We start from the raw sequence: 19,162 nt of genomic DNA, 5'->3' as shown, positions 1-19,162 counted from the left end.
ATATGAATAGACATCTGACTATTTTACAGGATAGACAATATAAACATATTTAAAATTAAAGGAATTGAAATGTACATTGTGCCTTGGTTTAGTGTCTGGAAGAGTCCTGACTCAGTCAATTATAGATGATGTGAGAGGGCGGGTGTGTGTGTTTAGGGCACGGATGGCTTGGGGATAGAAGCTCCTCTTGAGTCTCTCTTTCCTTGCCCGGAAGATGCGGAACCTTCTACCAGATTGCAGAAGTTGGAACAGTTTGTTGCCAGGATGGACGGGTCCTTCAGTATCTGCGCTGCTCTAGTCCGGCATCTCCTGGTACAATTTAATCAATAAGACGTAATGTAGAGTCAGACAAATACTTGTAGTGCCTACTGTAGTTTACGTTTTAGACATTTTAAGGGACAGACTGTGTCAGACTGTGTTATTGTTGACATTTCATAGGTTCAGCAAAGAAATAGGACGTTCATATTGTATGTTTTGTTTTTATACTTCATAGGTCAGCGATAAGTGGTTTAACAAACAACAACAAATTCCTCAGTTACAAGGAGTGGACTGAAAGTGACTGAAATGGCAGCTGGAAAGCCAAAAGGAAAACTTGAAAGCCTGGAGAACTGTTGTTCAAGGCCACTGTAAAAGTTACAAGAAGGTCTGGCTCCTCGAAAGCAAAATATAAAGCAATGTGTAATAACTATACATTTACAGTCACTTTCCAGATTATAGGAGTGCGTTTAAATTTAAGTCCATCTTTATACAGTGAATTGAATATTTAGTAGGACATAAAACTTTTTAAAATAGCACCACATCAAAATGATGGAGCATAAAAGTGTTGCATATAAGAATACAACACTGGTTAGATCTAGTTTGTCAGGTTTCACTTTTAATTTCACCGATAATTATTGTGACACAGTGACTTTTATACGCGCTGCTTTTGCATTTTCACAGTACTCGAATTCAGTTTCTAAGGTACTCCGATCAGAGCTGTGTTGGGTGTGCTTTTGGCTTGGAGCCCTCCTCTCGTTCAGCGCACAGCCAGAGGGAGCCCGCATGCTTCGCGTCTGCAGGGCGGAGCGCACAGATTTATCCAACGCACCCTCATTTAATTTGACTCTCTCCGTGTGAAGTTTAGTACTCTAAAACAGCTCACTTCCGGTGCAGATAGCAACCATAAAAGCTTAAAAACGGCTTTAAATCGACTAGATACCTTCTCTCAAACTCATCCACGTTTAGAGCATTTCTATTGATGGCAAGTCCAAAATTGCCTCCCCCCCCAGCGAATAAAAATAGACTGTTAAATCTTACGATAAATGACTACAGCACTAATGTTTATCTACAGCTTCCAGAAATATTTTTCTTTTGGAAGTTGTTTCTTTGAATTTGGGAATTTGGACACATTCCTCTCTCCAGCTTTACTTTGAAGGCGGAGTCTCTTGGCTTCCTGTGCACCCCCTCTTTGTATTTTGATGCCGCTACAGTCAGTTTCCAGGCAGGGCGAGTTCGCAGGGACTTAGATATGTACAACTGATGCGGTCTGCCGGAAGAAGAAGGAGAAGAAAAGGAGGAGGAGGCGGAGGGGCAGCGCACCGGACTGCCCCAAACAACGGGAAAAGACTTGGGAGTTGTTTTTTTTCCTTCTAGGAGGAAGGAAGCTGGAAAAGTGTCGAATATATAAGTTTGTGTTTGGAGCATTGTTACCCTCAGAGCTCCCTGTCTGCCTGTGCGGCAACAAATCTGCCTCTCCTTGTTGCAGCCAAACAGTTTCTGCTGTCCAATGAATGGAGTTGCTTTTTGCCTTGTTGGAATACCTCCCTACTCTGAGAACCACGTAAGTACGCCGAGCTGACAGTGTGGTCCTGCTCCTTACTTGTCGTTAGAGGTATTGATACTTGGACATATTGCGCTGTGGAGCGGTGCGCGCTCGGGCCGGTCAGAGAGCGTGATTTCCTAAGAGGATTAACTGTAGTTTACATAGCCACTGTGTACACACACACTCACAGTCATACTGTACAGAAACTAAGTGTTTGATCAGAGTTTTTCTGCAGCTTTTGCGTCGCTGCTGTGGACGCAAGTGGTGCGCAAAGAAATGAATTTAATCAGCCGCTTTACGAAAGCGAACGTCCCATTTTACGCCCGGGTGGGTTCAGTCTTTTGTCCGCGTCTGGACTGCATCGGGACGCGGAGGAGCTGTCAGTCCAGACGGGACGTCCCAAATGGGGATGGTGCGTCACTCCTCCACTAGTATCGAGCTTCTCTTCATAAATCAAACATATTAATCACGCGGATTTGGCTGCATGGGGAGTCTTAATTGATTTAGCTCCATCAGGGGATGCTACCTTTAATCAAAACTGGTGGTCTGCTGCTTTTAATCTGTTACAAATAAGCTGTAAAGTGGTGGGAGATGACTGCTGACACACGAAGTGGTGGTGTAACAGTAAATGAGAAGATGGAAAGGTGTGACTTGGTCTCAATAAGCATCACAAGATACCGCGGCCACCATCACTCACTTACAGCAGCTGTTTTAAGCCTGCAGAGATATACATGCAATGGTAAGTTGTTGTTTTTTTCTCCTGAGCAATGCTCTGGATGTCTGTTGGTGTGGCTCTGGAGCTGTGCATTGAAGCACTCATAGTGAAGTCATGATGTGAGAGGAGAGGTCTGCTTGCATGTGTGTGTCTGCTCAGATTTAACCTCTGAGGGTCCTTATCTTCTTGTGTGATATGGCTCCATGGTGAAAATGCAGGACTAGCAGATATTTCCTGTTCTTTGGTAAATTGCATTCATCTTTGTGTTTGACAGGGTGACGAGGTTATGTTTGCCAGTATCTCTGCTGTGTGTTGCAATATTGCTCTGAAATCATCAACCTCCGCTGTCACTCAGCGGAGGTTGTCACACAGCTTGCTAAGTACACGAGGCTCCGAGCCCTCTCAGCAGTACCTCATCCCTGCTGTTCTGCCCCGGTGCTGGAGTTGTACAGATCCCCTCAGCTGTACTGGACACTGAAAGACAAGAGTTCACGTTTAAAGAGCTACAGGATCCACATTAGGTGGCACAAGTCAGAAGACTGCAGTTCATGTTCTGTTTGGTTGGTTTGTGTTTTGCACTTTGTGTTGCTATTTATGTTAACTTCCACTCAGCAGTTAGATTCAGACACCAAAAACTACTTGGTTTAGTTTAGAAAAAAAATGTTATTTGGGTTGAAAAGCTGACATTAACCTTGTATGTTGAAAAATGACAGTGTCTTTAAATATTATTTATTTATTTCTATGAATGAATTCAGAGCGAAAAACCTGTCTTACTATTTCCTAAACCCAGTGTTCCCAGACCAAACTCCCATGGCACCAAGTGTGCATGCATTTTTAAAGCCGGCTCAATGCGGACTACAGATTAATATAAGAAAAACAACTTGTGCATTCCTGATCTACACAGCTGCGTTCGGTTTACTGGCCGGGTGCTGTGTGTGTCTGCTCAGATTTAACCTCTGAGGGTCCTTATCTCCCTGAAATAGCAGATATTTGCTTTTGTTCTTTGGTAAATTTCATTCATCTTTGTGTGTGTTTGACAGGGTGACGAGGTTACCTTTGCCAGTATCTCTGCCGTGTGTTGCAATATTGCTCTGAAGGAATCAACCTCCGCAGTCACTCCGCGGCGCGCTCAGTCTTGCTGTAATTAGGAATTTGTCTGTTTTTATAGCTCGGCTCTACATTTTTTCCCTCCTCTCTGTTCTTGCAGAGTTTATCACCTCCAGCAAAGAGCAACACTTCCTCTTGTGTGGTCGCACATTGATTGAGCCTCTGCTGTTTTATGTCACTGCAACAGAGCTGCGAAAGCCCCTTCAGACCCACTGAATTCACTTTTATCTGTTATGTAGTATCACAGTAAAACATGAAACACTTTGATGCCGTGCGTGTTCCCACATAAAACTGTAATTGAAATGAACAGGAACTCATAAAATTCAAAGGGTTTGATATCCCTCAGAAAGACTGCCTTAGCTGTCTCTTGTTGCAGAGGCTTCTGTGCTGAGTTCAGCTCGTCTCATTTCAGTCCCTGATCTGTTCTAAACCCTGTGCTTCAGCCAACACCCTGCTCTTCTTTTTAGCAGTGTTTTTTTTATTTATTTTTTTATGCGATGGTGCAGGAAATGAGTCGCATACATCCATCAGCACAGATGGAAATGATCGGGATTGTTCTCCTCTCTTGCCCGAGTATTGGCAAGCGCACAATTGAACATTATTCCTTAGCGAGATGCAGGATGACACTAGAATCTAATAAAATGTCTAATTTGTCAAAATGAGGCGCAAAGTGAATCAGGCTTTGTGTGTTCCTCCAACATTCGAGCACAGAGAAGAGGAAGGGTGGAAAGTGTCTGTGTGATGAGAGCAGTTATGATGTTGTCCAGTGGGACTGGTTTAATGTTGTTAGCAGTTCTGCTCTAATGTAGCAGTGCAGCGTTTGCGGGTGAGATCGATACCGGCAGCGGAGAGCAGGGAGGGGGAAGAGGGCAGGATGAGCGGCACTCCTGATGTCTAATGCTGCATTGTGCCACGTGATGCTGGAATATGTTGATGATGGGAAACATGAGAGCACTTTTATGAAAATCTTGCCTTGAGCTGGTCGATGTTAAAGCTCACGTTTGTCCCTGCGGCACGCCTGTGTTTGTTCACTGATACACTGCAGACTAACGCAGCATCACCCTGTAGCTGTTATTATGTGCAAATCCTTCAGTTCTCTCTACTGATCTGGAGACAGTTATCACACTGAGGTCCAGTCTCAGAAGTTGCTCATTGCCTCAGAGAAAACGTCTTCTGGCAGAGGCAGTGGATCACAGGACAACCACCTCAGAGAGGCTGCAGACCTCAGACCACAGAACAGTCTGCAGGTCCAGGATCAGCTCCTGGTCAAGGCAACCTTAACTGAAAGCATCTGTAAGAGGCTGCAGAGGAAAGCATTTCAGTGATCATTAGCAGATGGCCTCACCACGTAGTAGGCACATCGCAGAGCAGATGCTGCAGTGCTGACTATTTTACAGATTTTCAAAACGGTTAGGCTTTCTTGGACTTCTTTTTTTATTTTACAAAATATGCATTTTCCAAAAAACGTTTTGCTTTCATTCACTGCTCTGTACTGTTAAAGTAAACGTTGGTTCACTTTACCGTCAAACAGGTGGTAAGTGTCACCGCCACCATGAAGCAGAGTCACATCTGTAGGTGAATCTGCTAACAGGACCTTCAAGTTTTAATATCCACATTTGGATCCGAAGTATTCGTACTGAGGAAGTGATAGGATGACATTATCGTATCGATATTTGTACTTTTAGTCATTTGGTTACATTGTTTCATTTTGAGGATGGTAAAACAAAAATGTTTAGGATCAGCTGCAATGTACTAATACTACAACTCATAGGCTAATACGACGTATAAGCTGTGAATATTTCTTTATTACACCATATATTGCAATTAAATTGTTTAATATAGCGATTCAATTGTTAACAGTGGAGTCAAAAGATAAGCCAAGTCAGGAAACTGTACAAAAAAAGCCCCAAAATGCATTAATCTCTCATTAAAGCTGTTCCACGATTGTTGTGCACCTTTTGTTTTTGTTATTCCAGCCACGAAAGTAATTCCTTTGCTTGTATTGTGCATTGCATTATGGGACAGGATTGTCCACAGAATCAAACAGAATCAAGCAGTACCCAAAATATCGGCGAAGCTACACAGAGCACACTGTAAAGTAAAGTTTGTGTTTTCTCTGTGTTTTTGCAGGATGTGTTGTTGAGATTTGGCGCTGTATTAAAAAAAGAAAATCACTTAAATTGAATGGACCATCCTACATCAGTCAGTTCGTACCTCACACCTCCTCCCCTCCGCCGTCACCCCTGCTGCATTCCTCTAACCCAGAGACAACAGCTGCACCGCTGCTCTCACACCTCACATCCACAGTTATTAACCCTGTGAGTCTGTGTGTGTGTGTTGACACATGTTAATGACACTCAGACACAGTCAAGCACACAGGTGTTCGCAAAATTAGCCACTCCTGCTTGTTTACATCCTACTTAAAGGGTCAGAGTTACACCTAAAACTCATAATCTGTGCGCAGGTGCATGAAACGTACACACAACAGACACGCACAGATGCTTTTTGGCATTGAGGCCAGTCTGAAAACTAGCTCTGGGAGAGTTTTAATTTGGCCTTCTCCCCCATGTGTGCATGAGGAAGTCCTTGATGTTGTACAAACATGGGCCAGCCGGTATAAAGGTAGGCGAAGGACATCAGTCATCATTGACCTTGTTTGCTGTGGTACAAGGGGAGCAGCTGTTGTAGCTCTGCAAAGCAGGCGTGTTTCTGCTACTAATGGCTCCTTATTGATCTTCCTGTAGGTAGTCAGCCAGTCTGCATTTCTCTCTGCCACGGTTAAGCATCAGTAATTGGTTTAGTTTTGTTTTTAAAAATTTTACATTTGTATCTGTTTATTATGCAGTGGATGAAAGGTGAGGACTTTTATAGGGTGTGCATGATGCTCTGTGCACATGTGCAACATGTTCTCATCCCAGGATGCAGATACTGCCGTTCTGTCCCGGTGCTATGGGAGTTGTAGAGATCCACAAGATCTCTTGCTGCAGAGCCTCAGCAGCACTGGACAGTGAGGGATAAGAGTTCATTTTTAAAGAACTACAGGATAGCACAAGTCATAAGTCTGCAGATCACTTCCTGTTTGTGTTTTGTGCTTTGTTATTGGGCTTTCACTCGCTATTTATGTTCAGTTTCACTCAGCGGGTAGGTTTAGACGCCCAAAACTACTTGGTTAAGTTTAATGGAAGTGGAACTCAAGTTTGTATATAAACCATCATAATCAAATAACTTGATATTTGTGCTTCCTGGGAGGCATTGCTGTTCTCTGAAACTGGCCAAAGAATTAAGAGAATTTCTAATTATTTACACACTGGTGAGACGCTCTGCTGGGTGAAAAGTGACGGATCTCATACCTACCTAGCCCTTCTCTTGCAGGGCACGCTCGGCCTGTGTTGTGCCTCAACTGGGAGATTTTCCTGTGGCGTCTGACTGGCAGGCGGTGGGAGGTTTGGTGTAAAACAAAGCCTCTCTCTCAGAAACAGATGAGAGCTAATTAGATTCAGCCTGTCGATGGTCTGGCATGCGTCAGTACCTCTTTGTATTTGTGCCTACAAAGACGCTGTGTTGGTGTGTGTCTCGAAGTGTTGTTTCTGCAAAGGAAAATATGAGGCTGTTGTACAGCACATTACATTGCATGAGGGGTTTATTGTTGACATATTGAAGAATGAAGAGCACGCCAGGTCTTGTTTGGAAATGCAGACTTGACTCTGTCTGTATCTGCTTGCAGGATCAGTCTGAAGGCAGCAGCTCAGGGTGAGGTTTGACTCAGGGTCAAGGTTCAGAGGTTAGGGGCCCCACTCGTCACACACTTGGCCCCCAGTAAAGAGGCTAAAGAGGCAGGCGGGAACGCCTGTCACTGTGTGCAGCAGGGGGGCACAAGGGTTAACCAAGGGCTCCTGTGTGACTGATTTACATTCACATCATCTGATCCTGCATGTTGTTTCGTCTCGGTGTCGACTGTGCACAGTTCTACTTTTCTTGCACATGTTCTGTTTTTGCAAAGAGAGAGCTGTCTTAAGAGCGAGTGTGTGTTTGCAGAACACTATATGGAGCGATGCATCTTGCTCTCATCAGCTGTGCACTTTTTTTTTTTTTTTTTTCTTTTTGCAAACAGCGGGGATTGCACTGGAATGTGAGAGAGACTAGGGTGGAGGAAGGGTAAAGAAAAAGGGAAGATAACAAAATCGGGAGAATCCTGATGAGTCATGTGAGGGGAAGCACTGAAAGGTAAAGAAATAGGAAAGAAAAAGAGGTTGTTCCTCCATAACTTCCATATAACCACCCAACTTCTCCCTCTCATCATATAATATGCACCATTTGCACTGATTGCATAAGTGGATGCATAACGAGCCCATTAAAATCCTTTTAGTTTCAACCAACCAGGCTGATTAGAAAACATCAGAAATTGTGTTTATTTTTGTTTCAGTGTGTCTTCATGATATGAATCTCCAATTACACGTGATGGCTCAAGAGCGCTAACGTAACTTTCTTTTTCGGTGTGATGCGAAATGTTAAAGCATCCAAAGAAGAAAAAGAAGAAGAGTTGTGTTTGCTTATTAATGAGATGATGTTTGCTCACTGTATTTAACTTCTCAGAAATGCTGCTCTGTTGTTTATACTGTAAATGACAGCCGGCCAGGTACCGTCCATCAAAGCTGCAGTTGTGAGTTGATGAACTGTGAATTGCAGGTCACACACACGGTAGATCGCTGTTTTTTTTCATTGGAGGTTGAGCGCTGACTCACTAACCTCTATCTCTGTTTCCCAAACATCCCAGGCCGCAGTGCTGCAGTGTGCATGCACGCGCAACAACAACAGCAACGGTGTGTTTCGTGCTATTTGTAAGCGGTCTCAGACGGGAAGGCTGTTTTGACAGTCTGGTGAAATCATGGGACAGAGATTATCAGGAGGCTAATGAGCTAAGGATGCTGGGAAAAGATAAAGCGCTGTGGTTTTCCTGATGCCTGGTGGTTGAGCACAACATCGTCTCTGTTTACATATTCGCTTAGATTCTCTCATTGGATAATCCTAGTCATACGATTTATTTGGTTTGCTGGTTTTGTGTGTAACATTACTCTGAGATGTTGTCTCACTTTGTTATTGTGCAGCTTTAAATCAGTAGCTTGATGCTGCTTGTATTCGGGTTTCAACACTTAACAAGAAACTACAGTCAGAAGAGAAAAAAACATCCTTGCTAAAAAAAAAATATCCAAGTTTTAGCTTCAAATTTTGACATCCATCCATCCTTTTTTCCACTTATCCACTTCAGGGTGATGGTTTTGGGTTGTGGGGAGCCTGGAGCCTATCCCAGCTGCTATAGGTAAGAGGTGGGGTACATCCTAGACAGGCTGCCAATCTGTCAAAGAAAGCTGGGACAACTAAGGCTAATCGAAAAGCAGCAAATTTCAACCTACACCTCCCAAAATATTCATATTCTCTTAAATATCATTAGATATGCTAAAAGTATTGTAAAGAAAGAATCAGCTGATTCTGATGGGTGACCAGCTGTTACAGACCCTTATTTACAAGGAGGTCACTACAGTTTGTACCTTCTTGTTTGATTTGGGAAAGTTTTTATCCCAGATGCCCGTCCTAATTTAACATTGAGGGGTTTGTGTATCCTTGTCTGGTGGAAGTGTAAACTACTACACTATGGAGTTTGCAAACTTAAAAAATTTGGGTCCCTTATTTTTCTTTCTTTTAAATTTAGAGCAAAGAAACCCATATTTAATCCAGATATATGGATTTGATTTGAAAGTGAAATCAAGCTAAGGAATGTGGCTCAGGAATGTGAGACACAAAAGCTTAAAAGCTTAAAATCAAAGGCGCCAAACTAAAGGTGAAATCAAAAATGATTACCAGATATGGACTAAATTTTTGAGAAAGCATGAGCATAAGAAGAGTAGAGCACAACATTTAGTTTGCTGGGATATGGTCACCTCTGCGACTCCCTGATAACTGCCGCCGCTAGGGAAAAATTTGTATTAACAACTGGTGAAAGAATGTTTGCAGATAAATTGGCATTTTCCATGCAAACGACAGGTAACTTTGGCAGTCTTTTTGCAACCAAAGCAATGGCAAGGAGGTTTTCCAGACTGTATATCTCTTTGTGACCTATTTCACATAGCATCAGCCAACAACCACTCACCAGCTGAGCAGGAAATAGACATTTTTCCCTAGCAACCTGGGGTTAAAAGGGGGTCGCTGATCAGTCTCTAGGCTGATGTGAAGCCTTACTTGCTCAGGCAAATACACAGCAGTTGTGTTCTGTTGGCTGAAGGTTTGCATGAATTCAGATGTACTCAAACTCAACTCTAACTCTGCACACATTGAGCTTCATTATTCTCACTCGTATCTCTTCCGGCTTCCTTCTCTTCTCTACTCTTTGTTGGTCTTTTTCCCTCTCTGTGTGTGACTGTGTGTGTCACAGTTCTTATTAATAGAGTAGTACTTTTTTCTTCTTCTCTGGCTTCTTCCGAATTTGAAGCTTTCTTGTTTTTTCATTTCCTTGTGAATCGCTCGTTGCTTTGATCCCCTCTCTGCTTCCTTCTTTGGGCATCTCCTTTCAGGATACTCTGCTGCCGCCGCTGCTTTCAATTCTGTCTGTATGTGCCGTCTGTGAGCAGAATGTCATCCTTAAAGCAGCGGGTATTCACATGTAGGTTTTTGCCATGAAGGGTTTGTTTTTGTACAGTTCTTGTATATCCAACCCCCCCACCCACCCACCGCCCTGAGTTTACAGAGTGAAAACTAACAGTCCAGTGTGTTTCTGTTAACTTTCCTCTTCACTATAAGCAATGGCAACGTGTCTTTAATCCGAATAACAGAGTGAAAACATATGCGAGTGTATGATTCCTGTGTTAACAGTTGGAGGCCTCTCCAGGCGTCCCATTAGCTAAGCAAAATAAGAATACAAGCGCGAGCCTAATTTCCTTCAGGTGGCAAATTTGACCTTCTTTTCTGAGGTGATAGAAGTCATGAGGCTACAAAAGGACAGTTTATTTCTGCAGGGTGAACAGTCTCTGGGTTGCATTAAAAGGCTGCTAATACAGAGTGACAGAGGTTAAAGATGCAGACATAGCATCATCAGCTTGGCATATGGATCTCATCGTTGCTCGGCGCGCTCAAAAGGGCAGTGCCTTTGGGATCTGCTCGAATATTAGGACTAAACAGGGTTTTACATCACAGTCAACAGGAAGGAGCAGATGAAGTGATAGCGTGGGACGATCGCCCTGTATTCGAAACATGCCAGTCAGTATCTGCAGAGCATCTCTGCTCTGCTGGGGAATGCTGAAGAGAAGAGATGGTTTGCAAAAGCCCCTTTGGATTTAATCTGAGGATCGCCAGGTTTATCTCAAAGTGAGAACAGAAGCTGAAGTTACTGCCAGAAAAATCACGCCTAGCAAGTTTCGCTTGACCTCTGCATCACATGCGTTTGGCTGTGCTTCAGATTTGACTAGATTGAAAAAGGGAAGAATTGATGTGTCTGCCTCCAAACTCCTTTAAACTGTAGTAATTGATTACGTGCAGTTGCTATCTTTTGCCCGGTGGCATCATGCGTACACTGTTAAAGAGAGACTTTGCGAGCCCGTGGAGAGTCATGTGAATCACAACACTGATCTTAATTTGAGATGGTCTATGTGAAATATTGGAAAATCTTACTGAACTTTTAGACAGTGGGAATTTGTCCAGCTGGGTTAGGAGCTGCATCAGTGTACTCGTGCATCTGCAAAAGCAGTCTTTAAAACTATTTTCACATCCCCAAATACCCAGACGTAACCCACAGATTCCCAGGTGATCAGATTCCATCTGTGAGACCCAAACATAAGAAAAGCTTTCATTAACTTAAACTATTCTTCACTACTCTGAGAGCTCCCTAAATGGCTACTCTACACCCCAGACTCAGCTTTGAGAATTGCTGGATTGTACAGTCCTGTGTGAACTTAGTGATGGAGACTTCCTCGGCGTGGTGTGAGCGGTGGTGCATGGCAGGAATGTAAGAACCAGATGACCACAAATGGAAACTCCAGGGCTGATGGAGGCAGTCAAGCAGGCCATCTCGCTAGCTCTAATAAACACTCTGACTCCTTTCTGCAGTCGTCTTTCTCTTTCTTTTTTAACTGCCTCGCTCAGTTTCCCAACCTGGCTTAGCATCGCCTCCACCACGCCCCACATGTTGGACCGCCGCCTGGTTTTTGTCCCCCCTAGGGCTGAAGCTTAAGTTCAGCTTCAGCCAAGGAGAACAGCAACGTCATCTCCGAGTCCCAAAGTTATAATTTTCATCTGTTAATTATACAGAAGCAGAGATGAGCTAAATATATACATGTGGGTCTGAAGAGGGAAGCAACCGAGAAGAGGGGGCTCAAAGTACGGCCGCGCTTCTTCCAAACGCGGGCGAGGGGGGTGGAGAGAGTCAAAAGGCCTGCTGGAGCCCTGTGGTTTTCTGTTGCTGAGGCCTGCTTCTGAAAACAACCAGGAAAGAAAGAGAAGAAAAGGGAAAAAGGGGAAAAAGAAGGGAGGGGTAGCAAGGGAGGGCATCTTACTGCAGTGGAGCTCCGACGTGACGCTCTGATTGCTCCCAGCGGTTGTGGTCAGTACAGTGGAGCAGTGAGGGGTGGGGAATACAACATTTAGTTAGCTCTCTGCCAGATGTCGTCATAGATCCCGTCAGTATCAGAAGACTCGTTATACGGTACAGCTGGGAATTTACCTGATAAAACCCAGCCGTCGCCTCATAGTGGCTTTCAGAAGCAGCAGGATGTGGCTGTTGTTTCGGTCCTCTTTGTTTCATGTTCTTTGGCTAAGCGTGAGGGGATGGGACATGACTAAAAACACCGTGGAAAGAGAGCAGATCTTTAGCAGGAACCAGTGTGTTTTGATTTAAGCGTTCTTGGTGACTGCTCGGCCGTCACACATCTTTCATGCATCAAAAGGTGGAACGTTTTCAGACTTCCAGATTTCAGACATGTCTGAAAAGAGAGGAAGGATCTAGCATTCACACCTGGCTCTTTAAAATGAGCCAAGTGGTTTTACAGTCTGAGAGTCTTAAAGTTCAGACCTATAGTAACTATTAAGGTCAAACATAGGCAACTTGATAGTTTTCATGGCAACTTTGAGCTCTCACCCTTCACTAAAAAATAAGCGGACACAAAAAGTTAAACTGTTAATGCATGCATGAAATATCCAGTAAGAGACGAAGCTTCTTCTTCATTTTAGTTCCGTTTTATTATCGAAGTGACCTGAACATAAAACATGCAGTCGACTAGAGGAGCCACTTCTCGTTAATTAGGTTAAAGTGGAGCACCGTCTCTCCACTTAGTGTATGTCATAGTGTGTGTGTGTGTGTGTGTGTGTGTGTGTGTGTGTGTGTGTGTGTGTGTGTGTGTGTGTGTGTTTTGCCTGTATGCTTCATCGCTCTTTATCACATGCACAAATAGAAACCATCTTTTCCTTCATACATCCAGGTTTGATCCCATGCAATATGGCCTGCGGGTCTCTCCTTGCTATGAAAAATTTATAGCCACGAGAGACCCACCCATTAAATTTGAGAAGTATAAATGCGACACTATCAGATGTTGAAACTTTTTGAATTTGCTTCCAGAAAGCCCGTCCAACAAAGTTCAGACGGGGAGAGCAAAAGCCTGCAAAGATTGTGTCATGTTAAAACAAAACACCGGCCAACAACATGAAGAAGATCATCCCAGTGGAGCTGAGGACGTTACATGTAATTGGAGGAGAAGTTCATCACTGTGGAAGACTTAAGAGGCATTCACACAACTATATATGGGGATTAAATAAAGATTCAGATAATCTGAATCTTGTAAACTGCCTGTGGATGGTTTTGATATTCAGGCTGTTTACAGGAAAGTCATTTTATAGATCCAGGAGCATTTTTGAAAACCATGTCAATGAATAGTTGGTTCTTTTATCGTAAGCGATGCAATTCAAACACACTCAGAAACAGTGACACTTACTGTGTGCCTGAGATTATTTTTAGGGGTTTTCATGGCTTACTTGCACATCTGTGAAGGCAGCATTAATGCTGAATGATACATACATGCTGCAATTCCGCCAGCATGCTTTTCAAGACAATACCAAGATATTGTCCATGTGCTCAGTTTGCCTGCCTGCAACCCAAACCTGTTACTCATTAGCAGAATTTGACGACTTATTTAAAAAATCTATACCAGAGGAGTCCCCAAACTCTTGAGTATTTATTTGCTTTAAAGAGTACACCTCTCTTCCCAAGCAATCCCAGAATTCTGTTAAAAGAAGAGGTGATGTGCACGTTTTTGGAACGCGAGTTGGAAAACAGGGCAAAAATCCATAGGATAGATTATTCTCAACACTCACTTACACATCTCTTAGTGTGTTTAATCATTTGTCAGCAGACTGTCTGTTAATGGATTCATTTCTTAGCCTTTAATTAGCTTGATTGAGCAAAGAAGTGACATTTTTGTGGTTTAGCCTCCAGCCGTGCAGTCTGGACTGTCGTCGTTTATGTGCTGCGTTATTTAAATGAAACAATAGAGGAGGTATTTAGAGTGCGTCTCTGCGTAAATACGCGCCTGCGCCGCCGCTGTCTGAGCCCAGATGTTTAAATCGTCCTCTCCTGTCTCCTCTCCATCTGCTCTCTTCAACTTCCTGACTCTTGCTTCTGCTTTAGATCACTCTCTGTCCTCATTTTTTATTCCCTCCAAGTTTCCCCCCCTTTACCCCGGTGTTCGCTCTCCAACATCTGTCAAAGCCCCCACCCTTTCGTGTTCTGCTTCCTGCTCTGTATCGGGCATTTTTGTCCACGTAGATGCTTTGTAGGCCGGCGGGCTGACTCATGTATCCCAGCGTTCCCTTGTGGCAGAAGTAGCACAATAGGCACATTTTTTGTGTTATAATTTCCAAAAAATGGGTTATATGAATGAATCATATAAATTGAATTAATGAATCAATTCTTGTGAAAAGGAGCAGATTGTCACATTTGGGAAGCTGGAGTCCTAGTCCACCTAGTTAAATGATTTAAGAAGTTATTATCAGTGCTAAATGATTACCTGTGATTTAGGTCCCTAATTGAGATTGTGTTGTTACTATCAACTTATCTGATGTGTTAAGCCAGCCGAATGATTGTTGATTAACACTGCAGTAAAAGAGTGACATGCTATAACACTGAAAGCCAAAGATTCACTGGTTTGGCAGGTTTTGTAAGACTTCCGTTATGATACACCACAGCTTCAGATTTCATGCTGTTGGGCATCAATGTTTTTTTACTATTTTCGGGACTAAACAGACATTAATCTTAACCTGGTTAATTATAGAAATAATCTTTTTGTGGCCTGTTTTTAAAGCAGTGTAATGTCGGTTCAGATTAAAAGCTTGACTCATATCAGTAATTACAGACTTCTTGTACATTATTAGCTTCATGGAGCTAATAATATCTTAAGTGTGTGAGTGAGTGGGCGGGAAAAGGTGACTAAAGAGTTGATATTTCAGTTCTCAGCCAGCTCACTTGGGCTGATGTCATGTGGAGTGCATGCATAATGCAGTGGGTTTAACACAGAAGACGCTTCTTCTGGTTTGCAGATTTGAGTCATGCATTGTTGTTGTTGTTGTTGTTGTTGTTGTAAAAGTCCTCTGGCCAGTCAGGGAGGGTTAGACCACCCCGGTACCACCTCAGCTGTGTGTTGATTAGATATCTGACCCTTGCACGTTTCGTCTCGCTCTGCACCTGCTATCGTCTCAGAGCTTCGCACAACAGAGACCACAACAGGTGTGACCTCCCTAATGTCCAGCCACAGTCTCCCACCCCGAGCTTATCCATTTGTAACTCATTTACAACCACGAATCGCAGATAACGGCTTATAGGTCGGCTTCTTGCACTTCCTCGCCCTGGGCACACACTCATGCCACCTATTGTTGTAAAACTTTACATTTACTTGTAGCTCATCACCCTTTGCTCTATCCCCTGCGGCCCAGTGCCCTCTGGGCTTTTCCCCCCACCCATCTGCTTTTAGACCCTGGGTTGCAGCTGCCCTCTAGTGTCTGCTGTCTGCTCACTACATCATGAATGCTGTTACAAAGGCCTATAGGTTCCATGGCATGGGGATTTACTGGAGATTAAAGTTAAAATTAACCATCTTAAAACAGCTACATCCCCTTTTTTCACACAAGCGCTTGCTTTTGTACAATCCACTTCAGCAGATTACGCTTAATGTCTGTCTAGACGGAGAAATCGACTCCATGCTGATGCCATCTAGAGCCAATTATTGAACCGCTACATGTGAAATGTGCTCTAACAAAACTTTTATTCACTCATTCTTTTATTAAAATAGCCTCATGTTTCATAACTGTAGATTATATTTAGTTAAACCTAAGAAATACTGAGGCACAGAAAAGTTTTTCACAGCCGCTTTGTGAACACTCTTTTAAATGTTTTCTTAAAGCACAAAGGCAAAAACAAAAGTCCCCAATTCTTGGTGGGAAAATGGAAAAGACAAACAGCTTTGTTTAAGGAAAAAGTGTGGCTTTGATTTGTTTGTTACTCATCTTGGGGGACCCCCTCGGAGCTTGGTAACCGTGGCGGTGCATCGGGCATATATTTGTGGTAAAATCTGAATCATTCCTTAGTTTCCAGTGTGATGACACAGATAACTCATGTGGGCTCCTTTATCGCCTTTCCTGGCACATGTTGAGTGTGTCACCGGAGTTTGTCTCACCAGAGGCGACGGGATTTTCCTCAAGGGTTTCCAGACGTCAGATTATAATGATATTAAAGTTCTTTATCTATGTATTGTCTTTGTTGTGTCAGTCATTGTAAGCATCAAACCCCGTCTGTCCTTTTCTGACCCTTTTTGTGCCTTTTCTTGCAGCCTGTGTTTAGAGAAGACACCCTACGGTTGTGTCTGCAGCGCGGTTTGTTAGCGACAGGCCAACCAAGCGCTCAGTCAGCACTCTGAATGGCTTCACTCTGCTCTTTCTTGCCTTTTTTCTCCTCATCACAGCTCTGTTTTGTAGATGCAGCAGAGAAGAGACAGACTTTTGTTTTGCCTTGCGAGGAAGCTGCAGTGGGGAAAACAAAAAGGGTAGGGAGGCCACTGTGTGTTAATCGGTTGGCTCGCTGTCATGATCCGACTATGAGAGGGATTAAAACATATCGCCAGACTAATCTGTCCCTTACACCAGCGGGCAGTTTTCACTTTCCACAGATGTGTTTGTTGTCGGAGAGCAGTGAGGGGCAGAGACGTCGCTCCTCTAAGAGCTGCGGTGCATGTCGGGCTTTGATTTCCTGACATTTCCAGGAGTTTTGCGCTCCCAGGTTAAGATCTAAAAGAAACGGGGGGAAGAAAAAACCTCGAGTGCTGTTTACTGAGCATTCAAATCGTTACAAGTTAGATAAAAAAAGGTATGCTGTTATGATTTAAATTAAGCCCATATGCAGGTGATGTCTGCCTGCTCGGGCATGTTTCGGCTAACCAGTAGACCATGTGCTTTTGTTCGAGCTCCTCACGTGTGGCTCACATCAGATAAACTGTAACTCAATGCCTTTATTTTCATTTTTCTTTTGCCAGCCATCTCTCTTTTTTTCTCACTTAACCTCCTGTTTTTGTAAGTGCCGTCATGGTTCATGAAAGGGTGACCGAGAGAAAGAGAGGGTGTGAGACAGCCAGAAACCTTTTGTTTCCAAATTAGGCACTCCTCCCGCCTCACTAAAACTAACTGTTATTGTAAAAAGTGCCATATGAAATCCCACCTCAGTGCTGCCGCTTTGAAATGGATGCAGATTTTAAATCCCCGTCTGGCTTTTTCTTTCTCTCGCATCTCCCCCTCCTGGTGATGAATCGGACCTCCCCATGGTGATCCAGCAGGGCGGTTCCGGGTGGTGCATTGAACCCGAAGCTCTGGTCTGAACCACAGAGAGAAGACAAACCCCCCTACAGCCACAGCCTTCTGACTTTAAGTGGAACCATAATTACATAGCCTAGTGTATTTATACTCAGCAGTGACTCAGTGGGACATGTGGCATGTGCTTGTGTGTATGCATGTGCACAAGAAAACCAGCCTTTTGTATTCACATGTAACTGGTTTCTGTGTGTGTGTGTGTGCCTGTGTGTGTAAGTGAAAGTCTACTGACTCAATAAACTAACTGGGGATAAAGTGAGGTGTGGATCCACCTCAATGTAGTTTGTTATTTTTGCAGGAAAGATCATTAAAAGAGCCACTATGTAACTCTTGGAAGTAGAAAAATAGAAAATGTGTGACGCCCATAAAAATGAGGTTCGTTATTATGATGACGTACGAATTAGAAGCAACTATTAAGGATGCATATCAGTCATGCAGTGCAAGCGCCTTGCTGCTTTAATAGGCCTGTTGCTAACATGCAAAAAGATCAGATGTTTGCATGCTGTGTATAAATACATGGAGCTTATTAATAAAAAAGCTTTTTAAAGCCTTTCCAATGTTTGCTGTAATGCAAAATTGAGAACATGAAGAGCATGGCCTGCGAGTGATATGTGGGTGACTGCAGGCCAATTATAACATTCTGGACTCTTGATCAAAGATCTCCCATAATGTAAATCAGTTTTATTGTAAATAAATTACTCTTTACATCATTCAATGACTGATCCCACAGACTGCGCATAAAACATGGTTGTATTGAACGCAGGACCACTGCAGGGATCTCGAAGTGATCACATCTGGATGAGAGCGTAGCTAGCTTGATTAGCAAAGCGATTAGCATCACACAGATACTTGTGAAAGAATGATGCACAGAAACTAAACTGCTTGAATTTCATTCACCAAAACTGGCGTGTAGACTTTGACTGACTGTTGTCCTGTCACTCAATGTTGCATAATTTTACACCATAATGAAATTTAAATTGGTAAGTAGAGATGTAGAGAAGGGAGACGTTAACTTCACAGTTAAGGAAGTATCTTTAGCCTTTCCAGATTTGCTTCATTTTTCAGCCTTGCATTTGCAGCCTCACATTGCACAATATCTTAACTTCCTGGAGTAAATGTAACATATTTTCCTAACGCACATGTATACATCCTTGTGTGTTTGCACAAGATTAACAAAAAAAAGAAAAAGTGACCCACACGGAAGAGAAACGCAGGATATCATATTAAAGTGCTAGATGACACCAAAACACTTTGAGTTCATATTTTATATTAACTGTGTTTTATATTTTTTGGTACTTTTATTGGACACGCCACTATTATTCACTCTTCTTGGGGTATGTTTCTGCCTGTGAAAGTAACAGACTCGTTAATTTATCACCTCCTCAGTGAGTATAAACTATCAAAGCCTGCAGTGTGTGTTCTTGTTGGCATAGTGCGACATATCCAGAGGGTACGGTGTTTTTTGCGGATGACGGCCTTCTCCAGTCGAGTTGGAACTTGCCCCGCTGTTCGGCAGGTGAAACCTGTCTAACCTCATCGGTAACGGATGCTCGGCAGGTTAACAGTGACGACAACCGGAGGGGAACGTTGGCTGTCTGTAACAACAACATGGTTACCTGTCTGCCGCTCTCGCACGTACCCTGGACGCCTGG

General features: G+C 43.3%; 1 protein-coding gene across 2 annotated transcripts in view; it reads left to right on the top strand.

The window, feature by feature from the left end:
- The window catches only part of arhgap23a (Rho GTPase activating protein 23a), a 65,353-nt gene that overhangs the window by 12,283 nt on the left and 33,908 nt on the right, over nt 1-19,162 (top strand). Inside the window, exon 1 of one of the 2 annotated variants that reach the window (XM_026164284.2) lies at nt 1,463-1,819. The exons of the other annotated variant lie outside the window; for it this stretch is intronic. Coding sequence (XP_026020069.2) covers nt 1,766-1,819 — 54 coding nt within the window. The 5' untranslated portion in view covers nt 1,463-1,765. Of the gene's footprint in view, nt 1-1,462; nt 1,820-19,162 lie in introns of those variants that run through there. 2 annotated transcript variants of the gene reach the window in all.

This window comes from Astatotilapia calliptera, chromosome 4 (assembly GCF_964374335.1).
Source record: "Astatotilapia calliptera chromosome 4, fAstCal68.1, whole genome shotgun sequence".
Classification (NCBI taxonomy): Eukaryota; Metazoa; Chordata; class Actinopteri; order Cichliformes; family Cichlidae; genus Astatotilapia; species Astatotilapia calliptera.
Note: the sequence above shows the minus strand (reverse complement) of the source record. Positions and strands in the feature narration are given on the sequence as shown.